This window comes from Neomonachus schauinslandi, chromosome 1 (assembly GCF_002201575.2).
Source record: "Neomonachus schauinslandi chromosome 1, ASM220157v2, whole genome shotgun sequence".
In the NCBI taxonomy this organism is placed as follows: domain Eukaryota; kingdom Metazoa; phylum Chordata; class Mammalia; order Carnivora; family Phocidae; genus Neomonachus; species Neomonachus schauinslandi.
The window spans coordinates 211,316,067-211,334,973 of NC_058403.1; the positions used below are offsets into that span (position 1 = coordinate 211,316,067).

At 58.3% G+C, this 18,907-nt stretch overlaps 1 protein-coding gene across 1 annotated transcript; it reads left to right on the forward strand.

Moving 5' to 3' along the window:
- Nucleotides 1-9,090: 9,090 nt before the first annotated feature.
- Nucleotides 9,091-17,391, forward strand: SEMA6B (semaphorin 6B). The gene is made up of 13 exons (XM_044917130.1): nt 9,091-9,245; nt 9,377-9,500; nt 11,138-11,198; nt 11,330-11,392; nt 11,797-11,898; nt 12,291-12,381; nt 12,707-12,826; nt 13,290-13,378; nt 15,046-15,263; nt 16,101-16,232; nt 16,461-16,610; nt 16,971-17,153; nt 17,240-17,391. The coding sequence occupies exons 1-13, from the start codon at nt 9,125-9,127 to the stop codon at nt 17,388-17,390; spliced, it is 1,605 nt and encodes a 534-aa protein (XP_044773065.1). The 5' UTR covers nt 9,091-9,124; the 3' UTR covers nt 17,391.
- Nucleotides 17,392-18,907: the final 1,516 nt, after the last annotated feature.

The window sequence follows — 18,907 nt, forward strand, 5'->3', positions numbered from 1 at the left end:
TCGGGCTGGTATCTGGAGCGCCTACTGTGTGCCAAGGAGCCGGCGTTGCGGGCCCCGATTTGCAGAGGAGGGAGCGGGAGGAGGCACTGCTGTCCCCCAGGCCGGCCAGGGACGAGTTAACCGGCATCCAGCAGCCTTTGGAGGGCGAGGGGGCCTCTCTCTCCCCAGCCCCTCCATGGCCAGGGCCCCAGGGACTCCCTCTGGCAGCTCTGCCAAGTTCCTAGACAGCCCCGAAGCCCGACTGGGCTGCCACGGGGGGCGACTGAGGCAGCTGGAGGGGGCAGCTGTAAGCAGAGCTGGTAACTAGACCTGGAAGGCGCAGGGGCCCGGCCGACGGGCTGGGTTACTCGATCTCCCCGGGGACACCGGGCCCCGGAGCTGGAATCCTGGGGCCGTCAGGCTGACAGCAGCTCCTTCTATGGAACTGGAAACGGGCATCCCGCCCCCATCCCGGCCATGGCAGATGGAGAAACAGGGGCTCCGAGCCTGGCCCAGAGTCACTGAGTCCCCTGCCGTGGCCCAGAGGGACCCAGAGAGGGTGAGCTGCTGGCCCGAGGCCACTTCACGTCAAGTAAACACCTGCGTACCGGGCCCTGGTGTGGTGCCTTAATTTATGGAGGAGGAAATTGAGGCACAGTGTCTGGTCTGGAGAAGGGGGAGAACCCCAGGGGTCCTCTCTCGAGATAGGGCAGCCTCCCTCCACCCGCTGGGACCTTCCCACTGCTCCTGGAACAGTTCCAGCCCCCAGGCCTTTGCCCTTGTGGAGCACCCTCCCCCACGTCCTCACTGCTGTTCCCTCCTCAATCCCCAGGCCGCAGCTGGAATGTCCCTCCCCCAGGGGCCCCCCAGCCCCACACCTGAGCAGCCCCTTTGCCACCCCCTGCCATTCTTACGTCATTTGGTAACATGCATACCCCCTGTCCCCCCTGTGGAGTGGGGGCCCCATAAGGGCAGGGCTTTGCCACTGTCTTGGTCACTGCCGTGTCCCCGTGCCTGGAACTGTGCCTAGCACACAGTAGGCACACAATAATTGCTCATCTAAGGAGTGAATGGACAGCTCCCGGTGTAAGGTACAGGGAGCCAGAGCTGGACACAGAACCTTCCAGGTTGGTGAGGTTGGGTGGAGGTGAGAGAGGAACGGTGGTTGGGGAAGCCCAGGGACACTGAGGCTCAGCCAGGGCAATCAAGGAAGGCTTCCTGGAGAAGGGGACATCCACATGTAGCTGATATAGATGGTGAGCAGGAGTTGGCTGGGGGGTTTCCAGGGGCAAAAGCAAGGTGACTATGTCTGGGTGATTGAGGGGGTTCTGGGGAGAAGCTGGGCCTTGAGAAGGCTGAAGACGTCCCCCTGGTAGAGGGGACAGCTTGAGCAAAGACCTGAATGTGGGACTGGTGAATTCTGGGCATGCCTGGCAGGAGATGGAGGCAAGTGAAGGTTAAGGTCATTCCCGGGGTGGGAGGGATCCTTAAATGTCAGCACACAGAAATCGGCTCTCTCTTCTGTGGGGTACTAGGGAGTCATTGCAGGCCTTTGAGCATGGTGTGGGCTGAGCTTGCCAAGAGTTGCTTGGGGGGAGAGGGATCAGAGAGGACAGTGGCATTGCCCTTCAAGCCCAAATTCTCAAAAGCCCCAGCGGGAAATGCCCAGGCCCCAGGAGGGACCAAAACTCCAGCCCCCAGGCTTTTAGCTTCTGGGAGCCTCTGGAAGCAAGAGGGATTTAAGGCAGATCAAAGGTAGAACTTCCCTGCTAAGGCTGAGAGGATGGGGGAATCCTTCCTAGCTCTGGGCTTATTTCTGGAGCTGAGCTGTCAGCAGCAGCGGCCACTGGCTACGTGTGGCTGTTGAATCACGTGTGGCTGGCCCGAATCGAGATATGCTCTAAAAGTAAAACACATACAAGATTCCAAAGATTAAATGCGAAAAATGGCATGTCGAAATGTCTCGCTGATCATTTTTACATTGATTACTGGTGGAAATAACAGTATTTTGGATCTATTGGGTTAAATAAAACACATTATTAAAATGAATTTCCCCTTTTTGAATGTGGCTGCCCAGAAACTGAAAGGACACGTGTGGGCGCAGTTTTCTGTCTGATGGCGCTGGTCTACATTATGTCCTCCCATCGGCAACACTGTAGGTTTGGACTTGTAGTCACCTGATGCATATAGGTGGGGTAACCAAGGCCCACACGGAAGGGGTGGGGGGACCCTTCAGATCGCAGAGCCAGGATTTGAACCTGGGCCGCGCGATGCTGGAGACCAAGCTGCTAACCTGGAGCTCTTCAGCTAACAGTGTTGTCCGTCCAGCCCGCATTCTGGGCCTCAGTTTCCCCAACAGACCGACAAGGTTAGACCCGGGGTTGGCCAGCCTGGTGCCCACAGGGGAACTGAGGTCCTCGGAAACTGCTTGATGGCCAGGGGGTGGCAGGCAGCAGCTTAATGTGGGGGATGGGTATATAAACTCTGACACGTGGGCGTGTGCACACACGTGCAGACGGCCCGCCATGGCTGGGGCACACGCATGTGCTGTGGTTGCATCTATGGATACGTGTGAACACACAGAAGCTATTACGTGCTGTGGACATCGGGGCCTGTGGACATGCGGGGGGGGGACCCACACTCCTGTGGACACGGGCCAAGTGGAACCAGGGAGGAGGGCAGATCTGGAGTCCGCTCCTGATGCTGACGCTTAGTTCATTCACTTACAACAAGACATTATTGAGCACCAGTGGTGTGCCAGATGTTGTGGGGACACGTCATTGACCAAGACACACCCCAGACTGCCGTCACAGGGCTCCCTGTCCGGGGGGGCAGACAGGCTCTGAACAGGCTGATATGTGGATGATTATTTTATTTGGGGGTACCCATGCACAAAGATTGTTGTGCATGCTGATCCCTGTGAGCTCTTACTATGTTCAGGCTCTGGTTGGTGGGCCTGGGGTGGGGCTTGGGCCTCTGCATTTCTTTTTTTTTCTTTTTAAGATTTTATTTATTCATTTGAGAGAGCACAAGCAGGGGGAGAGGCAGAGGGAGAGGGAGAAGCAGACCCCCTGCTGAGCTGGGAGCCTGCCATGGGGCTCGACGTGGGGCTAGACCTGGGGCTGGATCCCAGGATCTGGAGACCGTGACCTGAGCCAAGGCAGACAGACCCCCAACCACCTGAGCCACGCAGGCGCCCCATGGGGGCTCTGCATTTCTAAGGGCTCCAAGTGAGGCTGATGCTGCTGGTCTGAGGACCACATTCGGAGGAGAAAGGGTCTAAATTGGACACTTTGAGAGTGTGATACCGGGTAGGGAGGGGCATAGCGGTGTGTGGAAAGGGTAGAGGCTCCTGGAGTATGGGGGGGGGGGTAGCGCTGGGAGGGCTGTCTCTGAAGATGTGGCATTGCAGCGGAGACCTGAAGTAAGGACAGATGCAGCTATCCTGCACTGGGGCCCTGGGGCAGGACCGCACCTGCCTTGTTGGGGGGCGCCTGTGTGGCTGGAGCAGAGTGGGCGAGGGGGAGATGGGGAGGAAGTGAGGGTGGGGAGGGGGCTGGGGACAAGTCGTGCCGGGTCTTGGGGGCAGCAGGGAAGAGGCTTTCCCCCCGGGGAGGTGGGAGCCCTGGAGGGCTGTGGGCAGAGGAGGGCCGAGCTGACTCGACTGCTCACAGGCGCCCTCTGGTGGCCACTGCGGGAGGATGGACGGTGGAGGGGATGAAGGCGGCAGCCTGGGACCAGGGTGGAGGGGATGAAGGCGGCAGCCTGGGACCAGGGTGGAGGGGACTGCGCGGGTCTGGGCGAGAGACGATGGGGGCTGACCAGGAACGGACTGGAAAGGAGTGAGGATTCTGGATAAACTTGAATGCAGAGCCCACAGGACTTGCTGGCATTGGGCGTGAGAGTGAGGGAATGAGGCTGGGGGGCCGGGTGTTGGGGGGAGCTGGGGAAGGACTCCCAGGCGCGGCCTGAGCGGCCAGCTGAGGCCGGAGTGCCAGAGCAGGCTCCAGCTGGGGGCCGGGAGCACCAGCTGCCAGTCAGGAGGTCAGCCTGATCCATCCGTTCAGCACCGCTCCGGTGAAAACCCCAGCAGGCTTTATGTTTTATCTGTCGTTTGGAGCTCACCAGGTGATCCTAAAATTTATACTGAAGTCCCATGGCCAAGGGTAGCCCAGACACGTTGGCCTGAAGAAGGGCCAGGTGGGAGGTTTTCCAGAAGGAAACTGGAGCCTATGTCAAAGTTAGGGTAACTGAGGTGCAGGGAAGACGGGAAGACGGTCCGGTCCAGGGGCCACCTGAGGACCTGAGAAGTAAAGTAGGGTGGCTTTGAGGGATTTCTACCTCTGCCTCAGTCTTCTCATCTGTACAATGGGGCCGTGTGCCAAGAGTTGGAGTGATGGTCGGGGTTCCAGCAGAGAGTCCCTGCCACAGCATGAGGCCTCCTGGATGGGGGCTGGCGCTCTGTGGCCTTATGACGGTCTCTCCTGTGTGTCCCCAGGGCTGCAGGCAGGAGGCACGCCCCTTCCACGGGCAGACAAACACGTGGGTGAAGGGATGCCCCCCCCCAGGCCGCGGGGTGCACAGGCTGGCCACGCAGCGCCCCCATCTGGCACTGGTGGGGGCTTCCGGTGGCCAGGTGCTCAGGCAGGGGGTGGGGCTTCATCCGGGCGGGCGGGTGCCGGGTGGCTGCTGACAGAGGCGCTGCGAGTTTCATGGAGAGAAGCAGATGGTCTTGTGGTGGGGGAGGTGCTGAGGCCTCCAGTAACCCCAGGGCAGGGGGTAAACTGAGGCCAGGTGCAGTGAGTGGGAGTGGACTCCCCCAAAAGAGCATGTGGGGTTCAGTTCTGCATTATAATCAGAATAACTAATTTTGACCGAGCGGGTTTCAGCCTCAGCTCCATTTCGTCCATGATGTTGCCGCTCTGCGCCTCGGTTTCCCCATCTGTATAAGGGGCATGTTAACAACACCCACCTCTTGGGTGTGCTGTGTGGATTTTTACAATGCTTGGCACATAGTAAGTGCTTGGTGTTTGCTACCTTTATTATTTATTGAGCTTCCTCAATAAACTGTATGCAGGGCCCTGTGCTGGGTGCTGGGGACACAGTGGTGGCCAAGACCCTGTCCTGCCCTCCCAGGAGGCTCACAGTCCAGTGGGGAAGACGGACAGACAGGCAGTTAGAAGGTAGGGGGATCAGGGCGCTAATGGGGGACACACAGGCACGTGGGAGCCTGGAGGAAGCCCATCCGGGCTGATCTGGGAAGGCTTCCTGGAGGAGGTGTCTGAGAAGAACAACTTTACCAGGTTACTGGGAGCAGGAGGAATGTGTGCCAGGCAGAGGGAACAGCATGTGCAGATGTCCAGAGGTGGAGATGGAATGGAGGGGAGGAGCTGGGACTTCATTTTGAGGACACTGGGGAGCCATAGAAGGGTTCAGAGCAGAAGTTCTCAGCTGGGGCTGGTTTTGCCCCCCAGGGGACGCTGGATAAATGGGGAAATCTGTGGTTGTCACACTGGGGTTTCTCCTGGCATCAAGTGGGGGGGCCAGGGATGCTGCTCAACACCCCCACAGTACACAGCCCCCCAGAGAGAATAGTCGCCCTGAATGTCAACAGTGCCTGGTTTAGAGCAGGGGAAAAACAGGTGAGATTTGAGTTCTAGAAAGATTCCTTTGCTACCTTGAGGATACTGAAGGGGCAGGATTGGAGGCCGGGAGACCAGGTAGGAGGAGGTGGGGGCTGGGCTACAGAGCACTCGGGACAGGGAGGGGACAGGGAGGTCAACACCCCATTTTTTGGCTAAGGGATGCCGGGGCTGTTCGTAAGTCGAGGAACTGGTAGGAGAAACAAGTTCGGGCAAGGAAAGCCCAGTGTGGGTCCCCAGGGGTCCTTGGATGGATCTGTGGGGCTGGGGGCAGGTGGACAGAGGGGGCAAATGAACCCCTTCCCAGCCTCCAGTTGCTGCATCACAAAGTTAAGAAAACCAGGAGAAAAAGTTAGCCGTGAGGTCCCATCCTGACCTGGGGCCTCAGTCTGCCTGTCCATGCACTTGGGTATTAAGTTACTGCTAGCCTGTCTGGGTTGAGGGTTGAGAGAATGGGCTGGGTGATTGTTGATCTTGTTATGGTCATTAGGATGCTCAACACCTAGGAGCAAGATCCTGGAGCCAGAGAGCCCTGGGTTCGACCCAACTGCCACATCCTCTCTGGTGGGACCATAGCCCCCAAATCAGACCCTCAGTGTTCACATCTGCAGAATGGGCTGACTGTTACGCCGCTCCCGCTAGAGCCAGTGGGGGGCTCTGTGAAGTAATTCCTGGAAACCAGCCAGCCCCAACCTCTGGTCCTTACTATGGCAACAGCAACAACAGGAATCATAATAATTAGCATTTATTGAGCACGTGCGCTGTGCCAGGTGCTGTGCTAACACCCGCCACAGGCCTATGAGATCAGTACTGTTCCCATGCCCATTTTACAGATGAGGAAACCGAGGCCCAGAGGCAGAACCTGTCCAGGATCACACAGCATGTAAATGGCAGAGCTGGGATTTGAACCCTTGCAGCCTGACTCTGGAGCCCTGCATGGCCAGTGAATGGAAGCTTTGTTTGGAAGGTTCTTACGTTAAATATTGTTCTGATAAAACGTGGGCCAAAATGCACAGGGCATCACCTCACACCCATTCTGGGATGGCAAACCCAGAAAATAACACATGTTAGCAAGGATGTGGAGAAATCGGAACGCTCACGGGCTGCTGGTGGGAATGTGAGGTGGGGGGCCGCGCTATGGCGAACGGTCTGGTGGTTCCCCTAAGAAGTTAAACATAGAATTACCGTGTGATCCTAGGTCTATACACAAAAGAATTGAAAGCAGGGTCTCAAAGAGATGTTTGCAACCCCGAGTTCATAGCAGCCTTATTCACAACAGCCAAGAGGTGGAGACAACCTCAGTGTCTGGCAGGTGAATGAATAAACACCGGGCGGTCAGTCCCCACGAGGGAACACTCTCCAGCCTTAGAAAGGAAGGGACCCTGACACCTGCCACGACGTGGAGGGACCCCGAGTACACTGCGCTCAGTGAGAGGAGCCAGACCCAGAAGGACACATCCCACAGACCCCACTCACTCCCAGGAGGTCCCCAGAGGAGTCCCGTCCACAGAGACAGAGAGGAGATGGTGGGAGCCAGGGCTGGGGCAGGGGGTGGGGAGTCCGTGCTTCATGGGGACAGAGTCTCCATGTGGGGAGATGGAAAGTTCTGGGGACGGAGGGTGGGGATTGTTGCACAACAGTGTGAGTGTGCTTCATGCCGCTGAACTGTTGCACTTAAAAATGGTTAAGATGGTAAATTTATGGTATATATATTTAACACAATATAAAAAGAAAAATGTTTATCAAAAAAAAAAAAAAAGGACAGAGCACCTGAGAGGCCGGGATGACCCAGGCAGGTGTTGTGGGGGAGGAGACTGGGGTGGGGAGGGCAGCGGCCTGGGGGTGGAGTAGGCAGCAGCAGGCTGGATGCCACACTGGGGGCCTTGACTGCAATGCAGTGGCTGGGACCTAGATCGGGGTTACTGGGAGCCATGGGAGGCTGCAGAGCAAGGGAGGAGCCAGGGAAGGAAGCTCTTAAGGAAGCAGAAGCATGTCCCCCGAACACGTGGGATCCGGGCATCTGCTGAGTCACAAATACTGGAAGTCCAGGGTCGTGGAGAGGAAACTCTGCTGGTCCTCGCAAGGCCTTCCTGTTTTTTGGCCCTGAGTCCTCAGAGGCAGGCACTCCAGGGCTTCAGAATCTTGGAGCTCTGAGGCCAGGACAGGGCGTGGCGATGTCCCTGCTGCTCAGACGGGGAAACTGAGGCACAGGCCTTGCCTGTGGCTTCCCGGAAGGACGAGGCTGCAGGCTTCTTACTCGGGACCTCCAGACTGCACCCCTGCTGGTAGGGATGTGGAGGGCTGGGTTCCAGAGGGTGAGTTCTGCTCACACTTCCACCAACCGATCATCACCTGGAGGGAGTCTCCACGCTGCACAACCGGGCAGGTTCTCCAAATTACCTTGAACAGGAGCGGGAAGCAGGCTCCCTTGAGGGGTAGTGAGGTGCCTGTCACAGAGGTATTCCAGCAGAGGCCAGAAAGCCTGGACTTGGGAAGGAAGTCAGACTCACCGGGGCCCCTCGAGGTCCCCAGCCAGCTGGAACATTCTACGATTCCAAAGTATAGCAACTCTCAGATTGTGGTTTATAAAATTCTGAGAGACTGAAAAAAAAATTTTTTTTTAAGATTTTATTTATTTATTAGACAGAGAGAGACACAGCGAGAGAGGGAACACAAGCAGGGGGAGTGGGAGAGGGAGAAGCAGGCTTCCCGCCGAGCAGGGAGCCCGATGTGGGGCTCGATCCCAGGACCCTGGGATCGTGACCTGAGCCGAAGGCAGACGCTTAACGACTGAGCCACCCAGGCGCCCCGAGACTGAAAAATTTTTTAAGCCTTTCATTTTAAGATTGTTGTGGTTTATTTTTTTAAAGATTTTATATATTTATTAATTTATTTGAGAGAAAGAGCGAGCAAGCGGTGGGGCGGGGGGGGGGGGAGGAGAAGAGGGAGAGGGACAAGCAGACTCCGCGCTGAGCAGGAAGGCCGACGAGGGGCTCAATCTCTGATATCACGACCTAAGCGGAAATCAAGGGTCAGTCGCTGGACTGACTGAACCACCCAGGCGCCCCAGGATTGTTGTTTTAATTGTAAGATTTCTTGAATATATGTTTTGAGATTGAATTATTTAAGTACGTGTTGTTAAGTGTTGTGTCTATCATTATCGTGATTATTTGTTTTTTTAATTATTTAATATGATTTTATTTCAAAGTCATTTAAATATTGTCATTATTAGTTTTTGGTTCGAAACCGTTTCCGGAGCTCTCACTACGATGTGGTCAGAAAGTCTTGCTGATAATTAAATAAGTGCTGGCGTTACTAATATTGCCGAGGTTTGTGTTATGTTTTATTATGACCCCATGGGGAGTGGTTTTCGGGTACTTGAAGGTCCAGCCCACTGCGGCTCGCGTGCGCCATCTCTCGGCGGAGGGCGGAACTGCAGGCAGAGCCGCTCACCGCCAAGCCTCTCGCCCGCAGGTCTCACTTCTCGTCGCCCCGACCTCGCCATGCGGACCCCGCAAGCGCCCCCTCCTCGCCCGGCCCCACTGCTCCTACTGCTGCTACTGGGGGGAGCCAACTGCCTCTTCCCCGAGGAGCCGCCGCCACTTAGCGTGGCCCCCAGGGACTGTGAGTGGGGGTCCCGGGGGAAGCAGGAGTCCGGAGGGAGGGTCTTGCTTCCCAGCTGGGTCGGCTGCCCACTTCCCTCAGGGCTCACCAGACCAGGCTCACCCCAGCCCTGGATCACACCCCTCCCCCAGACCTGAACCACTACCCCGTGTTCGTGGGCAGCGGGCCAGGACGCCTGACCCCCGCAGAGGGTGCCGACGACCTTAACATCCAGCGAGTCCTGCGGGTCAACAGGACCCTGTTCATCGGGGACAGGTATGAGGGATTGTCCGGCAGAGAGTGCAGGGTGAGGTGTGGGGAGCAGGTGGTGGCATTTTGGGGAGGTTTGCCCGATGGACCATACTGTTTGGCTGGAGTACAAATTGGCATCTTTGGGGTGGGACTATATAAAGGCTGCTGACTGAACTCCACTTGTGGTTACAGTCTGGAGTCGGCTATGGTGTGTTTGTAGGTGGGGACAGTTCTTTGGTCAGAATTCCCTGGGTTTCTACAGAAGGTGCTGATGTGGGGCTCCAGGGCTTCTCGGAGAACATGACATTTGAGTTGAGACCTGAGTGATGAGGAGCCAGCCATGGGGACATCTCGGGGGAGAGGGAGAAAATCTGGGCAGAGAGCACAATCTATGCAAAGACCCTGGGGCAGGATCCAGCCTGGCGTGTCGGAAGAACATTGAGGAGGCCCGATTGGCTGGAGCAGAGTGGGTGACGGGGAGATGGGGAGGAAGGGAAGGCGGGGAGGGGACTGGGCAGGTCGTGTGGGGTCTTGGGGACCACAGGGAGGACATGGGCTTTTACCCCAGTAAGGGGAGAGCCCTGGAGGGCTGTGGGCAGAGGAGGGGGTCCTGACTCAGGTGCTCATGGGTACCGTCTGATTGCTGTGGGAAGGACAGACCGAGGGCTGGAGCCAGGGGGACCAAGGTGAAGGTGACTGCCCTGGCTCAGGGTGGACTAGGGTGGTGGCCGTGGAGTGCGTGAGAAGTGGGTAAATTCTTGGTAGACATTAAAGGCAGAGCTGACACTATTGGCTGATGTGTGGGAGGCGAGGAGAAGTGACAAGTTGAGGGTGCCTCCCAAGTTGTGGCCTTTGCCCCTGGAAGGACAGAGTGGCCTCAGCCGAGATGAGCGACAAGGCAGGAGCAGGTGTGGGGACAGTTGGGTGCAGCGTGGTCGAGCTGAGTGTGAGACGCCCCGGGACCCCCCCGCAAAGAGACCTCCAGGATCAGCTGGACCCCCAAGTCTGGAGCTCAGGGGAGGGCCCGTCTGGAGACAGGACTGTGCGCGTCGTCCTGCCATAGACAGGGGTGGGGAGAGTGGACAAGGCTGCCCGGGAAGGGAGCGGCTGGGAGGGAAGAGGCCCGAGGACCCAGCCTGGGCATCGGGGGAGCGGTGAGAGACTGAGGGGCTGGAGAGGTGGGAGGGGAGCTGGGTCCCTGAGGAGTTCCCAGGAGAAGGAGGGGGGCACGAGGTGAGACACTGCACGAGGGGGAGGAGGACAGGGAAGTGACTGCTGGCAGTTTCTGCGGTGGGGGGGGGGAAGAGCCTGGGGAGACTGAGAGGTGGTGGGAGGGGCACCCGATGGCACCTGATGAAGGGCACTGGACAGTTCATCATGTTGGGAGTAGGCCCCCAAGGCCGTGGGGCGTGTAAGCGTGAGGTGGCATGTCAAGGAGTATGGGGTGTGCTAGAACCTGTGAGTCACTTCAGGACCGGAGGAGGCGTGTGATGGCACGCACGAGCACGCGGGGGCATGTTCAGTGTTGCAGTCGCTCGTGGCTGAGGCGCTGGCACACCCCTGCACGTTACGTATGGGACACACTTCTGCCGCCAGGGCAATGGAGAGTGGGGGCGGGGGGGCTGAGGCTCCCATCCTCACTAGCTGCACCTCTCCCCTAGGGACAACCTGTACCGGGTGGAGCTGGAGCCCCCCACGACCCCGGAGCTGCGGTACCAGCAGGTGAGGAGGGGGCCCAGGTGGGAGGGGTGGGGGAGCACTTGCGGCTCCTGCCAGGGGGCCCTGACACGGGCTGGGGAGCAAGAATTGGGCGGCAGGGATCCCTCTCCCCTCACCGCTGCCTCTGCTCTCAGAAACTGACCTGGCCCTCCAACCCCAGTGACATCAACGTGTGTCGGATGAAGGGCAAGCAGGAGGTGAGTGGGCCCTGGCCACGCCTCCAGCCACGCCCCAACCCGGCCCAGCTCGGGGCATATGGTCCTCTGTCTCCATCCGGGGCCTGAACCCTCCTGTTGCCATGGCTGCGCCCCGAGAGCCTGGCCACGCCCCCAAGTGGTCCTCAGGCATGGCCACGCCCCCAGCCTTGGTCTTGCCGGAACTCCATCCCTTCAGTGGCCGCCGATGCAAATTATTTCTGCCCCTTGGTGGGTTCCTCAGTCACTTGGAAGATCCAGTCCCCTTTCAACCCCTGATGTGGTCCCAGCCCTGGCCACGCCCACATCCCCGGCCCCGCCCCGCAGCCGCTCCAACCCTCGATACTAAGCACGCCCACACCCGTGACCACGCCCACCATGGCTTCTGTCTTCCCGCCCCACCCCAGGGCGAGTGTCGAAATTTTGTAAAGGTGCTGCTTCTTCGGGACGAATCCACGCTCTTTGTGTGCGGTTCCAATGCCTTCAACCCCGTGTGTGCCAACTACAGCGTGAGTCCCCGCCCTTCCAAGCCCTGATGCCCCAGGTCCAACCTCCTGGTCTTGGCTCACCTGCCCTCTGCTGGCCCGGCACTTTCCCCAGACCACGTCACCTCCTACGGGAAGCCTTCCTGGATATGCCCTCCTCGGCCCCTCACCAGGAGCTCCAGAGGAGGCTTCCAGAGGAGATCCGGGAAGCCATAGCTCACTTAAGCTACAAGCCAGTTATAGGATTAACTAGAATTGACTTTTAGACCGGCTCACAGAACAGTACACTAAGCTCTAGAGAGTTTAAGTGGCTGACCAAATCACAGCATCCAAGGTGGAGGCAGGATTCCTCAGGGGTGGGGGGGCTGCCAGGTGTGGCCAGGAGCGCTGTCACTCAGGCCCCATCCCCCCTGCAGATGGACACACTGCAGCCCCTCGGGGACAACATTAGCGGCATGGCCCGTTGCCCATACGACCCCAAACATGCCAACGTTGCTCTCTTCTCTGGTGAGTGCCCCCAGCTCTGACCATTTGCTGGGGCCCCAACCCTGACCCGTGTGGCATTTTCCACTCTTGGAGGTGGGTTATTATGAAGGTGGCTGTGAAACCGAGAATCTCGGCCACGGTCAGCACTCAGCCAAGGTCAGGGCTCAGCTGTGGGAGCTGGAGATCAGCCTGGGCTCGGGCTTAGGTGGGGTCAGGGCTCGGTCTAGGGACAGGAGCTTCCTTGGGCTCTGGGCTCAGTCTTGGAAGATCAGGTTTTGGCCCACCCTGCCCCTGGCCTCTGTGATGTAACTTCTCACCTGCTTCCCCTCAACTCACGCCCATCCAGAAGGAATGCTCTTCACCGCCACAGTTACTGACTTCTTAGCCATCGATGCTGTCATCTACCGCAGCCTGGGGGACCGGCCCACTCTGCGAACTGTGAAACATGACTCCAAGTGGTTCAAAGGTGGGGCAAGCATTCATCAAATCCCCCCACCAGAATAAGAGTCCCAGAGGAGACAGAGAGGGACTCCCATCTCATCTTTGGAACCTACTGACCTCTTTGAAGACAAAGCTAGAGGAAAGATTTCAGTTGGATCTAAAGTAGAACTTGCTGGAAATGGGTGGTTTGGAAACCTGAAATGGAACAACAAGAGGGATATAGCGGGAACTTAGCTCTTCAACACATGAGGGAAGAAGGTGACAAAAATAGTAGATGTTGCTGTTTGTGGAGGGTAGACACAGTGATTTTAGGATTCGGACACCCAACACCCCCCAAAAAATCTTTGAGTCTATTTTATTTTTGCCTGGGTAATTGGCCAACATCCCCCCTTTACTGTAAAAGCATTCACCTGAGCTGATGTGTTCACAGCCCTGGAATCTCCATTTCTCATGTTAGGGGCTGAGTTCTGACCCTTTCTCTCCTACAGAGCCCTACTTTGTCCATGCGGTGGAGTGGGGCAGCCACATCTACTTCTTCTTCCGGGAGATCGCGATGGAGTTTAACTACCTGGAGAAGGTGAGGTCCTCTCTCTCCCACCCCTGAGAGGCACTGGTTCTGGGGCATGGAGCTGAGAGGCTCTGGTCATGGGAAGTGGGGAGTAGAGGTGGATCCATGAATCTCCACCTGGGGCAAGAGGTTCTGCCCTCCACCTCTGATCCTCAAGACCCTCCACTCCAGCCAGGACCAGGCCTCTGAGGCTGGAAGACATTTATGGAGCAGCCCTGGTGCACACAGCCCTGGGTGAGGTTCATGGGTTTGAAGGCAGGTAACACCTCTGGGTTCCAGTCCTGGTGTTATTGCTATTCGCCTGTCCACCCACCCATCTCTCAACCATTTATCCATCCTTTATCCACTGTCCATCCATCTGCCTACTTACCCTCCTACTTAGCCACCTTCTCACTCACCCATCTATGTGTTCTGCAGCCCACCCATAATTCCATCAACTCATGTATCTATCTATCCATTTATCCATCTGCCCACCCATCCACTCAACCATCATCCATCCATCCATCCATCCGCTCATCTACCTTACCTCCCACTCATTTCCTTATTCACCCATTTATCCAGCTACCTGTGCATTCATTCATATGCTTAACCGTCCACTTATCTATCCTCTTCATTAGCTCATTCATCTCTTCATATATCTGTCCACCCTTTGGTATATCCCAATTGTCTACCCCCCCATAACTTATTCATCCATGCCATTCAATGTTCTGTCTATCCATACATCTGCTCATCCATCTACCCATGGATCCACTCATCCATCTACCCATGCATCCGCTCATCCATCTACTTATGCATCAACTCATCCATCGACTCATGGATCTACTCATCCATTGATCTGTCCTTATGTTCTTCTTCATCTGCCCATCCATCTATTCCTCCTCCATGCAACCACCCATTTATCCACTTACCCATCCACCCACCCATCTATCCATCCACCCACCCATCTATCCATCCATCCGTCCATCCATCCATCCATCCATCCATCCATCCATCCATCCACCCACCCATCTATCCATCCATCCGTCCATCCATCCATCCACCCACCCACCCATTTATCTCCCATCTATCCATTCATCCCTACACACATCCTTCTACCCATCCATCCATTCATCCATCCATCATCTCCTTCATTATTTTTCTAACTATCCATCATTATCTCCTTCACATTTGTTCATCTATCCATCCATCTATCCACTGAACCTGCCATCCCTTCACCTACCCATCTACCCATCTGTCCTGTCCCTCACTCCACCAGGCAGCTGGACAGTTAAGTGAGAATTCTTCCCCATTTACTACTAGTGTGACGTTGGGCCAGTCACTTCTCTTCCCCTGTCCTCAGTTTCCCCATCTGTACAATGGGGATATCGGTCCCCTCCTTTGGACAGTTTGGGAGGAGTGTAGGAGATGATGAGGATTATGTGCCTGGTACCTAGTGAGCAATCCGTAAACACGTGAGATTTCGATTGGGATAGCCATGGTTGTGATGACCATCCCTGACATCCCCGTGTTTCTGCTGGGGAATGCGGTGCTCAGAGGAGTATGGTGACTAACTGGGGTCGCGTGGTGAGCCAGTGACAGACTCCTCCATCCCGGCCTGGGTGATGGCCAGTGCGGCCCGTGGGCAGCCTTCCCGGACTCAGGGCTCAGGCCCCCCATTTTATCTGCTGTCGCACCAGGTGGTGGTGTCCCGCGTGGCCCGGGTGTGCAAGAATGACCTGGGAGGTTCCCCTCGGGTGCTGGAGAAGCAGTGGACGTCCTTCCTGAAGGCGCGGCTCAACTGCTCTGTGCCTGGGGACTCCCACTTCTACTTCAACGTGCTGCAGGCCGTCACGGGTGTGGTCAGCCTGGGGGGCCGGCCTGTGGTCCTGGCTGTTTTCTCCACCCCCAGCAACAGGTCAGAGGGCCCCGAGGGGAGCAAACTGGGGCACTGGGGGGAGAGAAGCAGAGACCTCCCACATTCATCATATATTCCCTGGGTCCTGGGCTGGGCGAGATTGGACTCCCGAGCGGCATCAGCCCCAGACTGGGGTGGGACAAAGCCAGCTACTGACCCTCCATGGCCCTTTGGTCAGAAGGGGCCAGATGGGGGGTGTCCTCATCTTCTGCCTTTAGAAGAGGGGGTCAAAGAGGGCTTCCTGGAGGAGGGGACATTGGAACGAGCCACCAATGGGTGTGAGATGGCAGGAGAAGGAAGAGCATTCCAAGTTGAAGGAATGGCATGTGCAAAGGCCCTGAGGCTGCAGTGAGTTTGGTATGTTTAAATAATAGGGAGGAGGCCCCCGTGGCTGGAGAGGAGGAGGCAAGGGGGAGAGTAGAGGATATGAGGGCAGAGAGGTGAAAAGCCACTGGGAGGAGCCTGTACTGTATCCTGAGAGCTCTAGGGAGCCATGGGAGAGTGAGGAGCAGAAGAGAGACAAGGTCAGATGTGCATTTTTGGAAAGCCCCCTGGGGCATGGGTTGAAAGGGGGCAAGAGTGACATCTGGGAGCCTGGATGTCCAGGCAAGCGACAATGGGTGGCCATGGAGGGACACAGGTGGCCATGGAGGAGCCAGCCTGTGGTCCAGTCTGAGCCCTGTTGAGGAAGCAGAGTGACTGGAGTGGATGGGTGGCATCTCTGGCCCAGGGTACGGAACATCTAACAGCTTCACCGGGACAAAGGCTCTCCAGTGCACTTGTCCAAGGCAGTGCCCTCCACCAGGCTCACCACTGCCTCTCCCCTAACTCCCCCAGCATCCCCGGCTCGGCTGTCTGCGCCTTTGACATGACTCAGGTGGCCGCTGTGTTTGAAGGCCGCTTCCGTGAGCAGAAATCCCCTGAGTCCATCTGGACACCCGTGCCGGAGGATCAGGTGCCACGGCCCCGGTGAGAGCCCCCTTGATCCTGAACCAGGTACCCAGGTGGGGTGTCCTGACCCTAGAACGAAGGGCTGGGACTTCCAGGTGGATTTTGTGGGGCTGAGTTCAGCTGTACCCATTACACAGATGCAGAAGACTGAGGCCCTTTCTGCAGGGCAGCAGGTCCCCCGGCAAATCAGAGCCCCTGTGTAGGGATGCGCGAGGCCACCCTGACCACCGCTTCCTCCCCACCTAGACCCGGGTGCTGTGCAGCTCCTGGCATGCGGTACAACGCCTCCAGCGCCTTCCCCGATGAGATCCTCAACTTTGTCAAAACCCACCCCCTGATGGATGAAGCGGTGCCCTCTCTGGGCCACGCGCCCTGGATCGTGCGGACTCTAATGCGGTCAGTCCCCGTGCATGGCTGGGGTCTGGTGGGCCAGTGGGTGGTGACGAGAGCCCAGGCCAGGGTGGTGGGTGGGGAGGAAGAAGGGGGCCACCTGTGGGCATGAGGGCAAGGCGGAGAGCGGTCCTGCTGCAGCCAGGCCCTCCAGACAGCTGAGTATGCAGCGACCCAGGGCCGCGTGGTGGGGACGGGCGGGCGGGGGGGGAGAGGTGAAGGGGGGACAGGCCCAGGCTGGGGTCCAGCTTGGGGGTCTGTCTCTCTGTGATGTGCCCCCCCCTGGCATGGGTGGTGTCTCTACACATGCCCAGGGCACTGCAGGGGCTATGGGACCAGCATAACCCCTGCCCACCCTGGCCCCAGGCACCAGCTGACGCGAGTGGCTGTGGACGTGGGCGCTGGCCCCTGGGGCAACCACACCATTGTCTTCCTGGGCTCCGAGGTGGGCACCGTCCTCAAGTTCCTCATCTGGCCCAACGCCAGCACCTTGGGCACCACTGGGCCCAGTGTCTTCCTGGAGGAGTTTGAGACCTACCGGCCAGACAGGTGAAGTGGGCAGAGGTCGGGAGGTGGGACCGGTGGGCGGGGAGATGGGGCTCGCCCTCAAGTCTTGCCAATCTGCTCACCCGCAGGTGTGGACGGTTGGGCGGCGGCGAGGCAGGGCAGCGGCTCTTGAGCCTGGAGCTGGACACAGCCTCAGGTGGCCTGCTGGCAGCCTTCCCCCGCTGTGTGGTCCGCGTGCCCGTGGCCCGCTGCCAGCAGCACTCAGGGTGCATGAAGTGAGTGCCCCCTGGCGCAGGCTGCGGAGGTGAGGGGGAGGCAAGGGGAAATGAGCATGGGAAGCCGGGAGAGCCGAGTTCAAGTCCAGGGCCCAACAGTGTCCTGATTCATTGAACGATGAGCCCATGAGCCAGGCAGAGGACACAGCTCGTGCAAAGGCCCTGGGGCAGGAGCGGGCCTTTTATGTTGGAAGAACAGCAAGGAGGCCCGATTGGCTGGAGCAGAGTGAGCACGCGGGAGAGAGGGAAGAGGGGAGGACAGCAAGGGGAGTGGGGCAGTTGTGCAGAGGCGGGGTCCTCTGGGCCATGGGGGAGACTTGGGCTCTCAGAGGTGGGAGCCCTGGAGGGCTGTGGGCAGAGGGCTGTATGAGATCTGACTGACATCTTTAAGAGCAGCAGGAGCAAAAGCTGGGGACCAGGGAGACAGCTGTCTCCCTGCCTTTTAAAACGGGTGGCAAGATCGGATGTAAAGTTCTGGTGTGCCCCTAGTCTCAGCCTGAGCCCTCAACACGGAGAAATCCTTCCCTGAGCCCGCCGTCATGGCAATAACGACGCCTGGGCTCCCACTTGGGCAAAAGTGAACTGTCCTGCGCCTTATCTAGAAAGTGGGGAATAAGTAGACCCTAGCACAAAGATTTGTCACAAGGAGTCCCGGAACTGGCAGTCAGAGGTACCTTGTAGGGGACTGTGGTTGATGGACCCGCGGGGTCACCTGTCTGCTCTAGGAACTGTATCGGCAGTCAGGACCCCTACTGCGGGTGGGCCCCTGATGGTTCCTGCATCTTCCTCAGCCCCGGCACCAGGTACTGGGGGAGAGGGCCTAGGGGAGGGTGTCTCACCCACCTGATGACCAGGCTGGGAGAGGTTTCTGCTGACTGCCTTTCTTACCCCTGTTAGAGGCACCTTTGAGCAGGACGTGTCCGGGGCCAGCACCTCAGGCTTAGGGGACTGTACAGGTAAGCGCAGTGTGGGAGGGCAGGGGGGCTGGGGACCACCAGCGTTCTCCTAGTGCCCTTTGCTGCCCAGGCCCAGAGAGGGGGCTGGGGGAGGGCGGGGGCCTGGGTCAGGGCACTGGAGGGGCAGGGGTCCCACTTCCAGGAGGGGCGGCAGGGGAGGGACAGAGAGAGACCAAGAGACAGGCCGCGAAGCCGACAGACAGACCTGGGAGAGGACACACAGACCCCAGCAGACAGGCAGACAGAGGCTCTGAAGGGGACACAGAGACACCACGAAGCAGACGGACAGACGGACAGGCCGACTTTGGAGAGGACCGCCGCACAGCCAGAGGGGCCGAGGCGGCGGGAGGCGGGGGCCGGGCCGTCCCCCACGGCCCCTCTCACGCGGCCCGCGCTCCCGGCCAGGACTCCTGCGGGCCAGCCTGGCAGAGGAGCGCGCCGGGCTGGTGTCGGTGAACCTGCTGGTGACGTCGTCGGTGGCGGCCTTCGTGGTGGGCGCCGTGGTGTCCGGCTTCAGCGTGGGCTGGTACGTGGGCCTCCGCGAGCGGCGCGAGCTGGCGCGCCG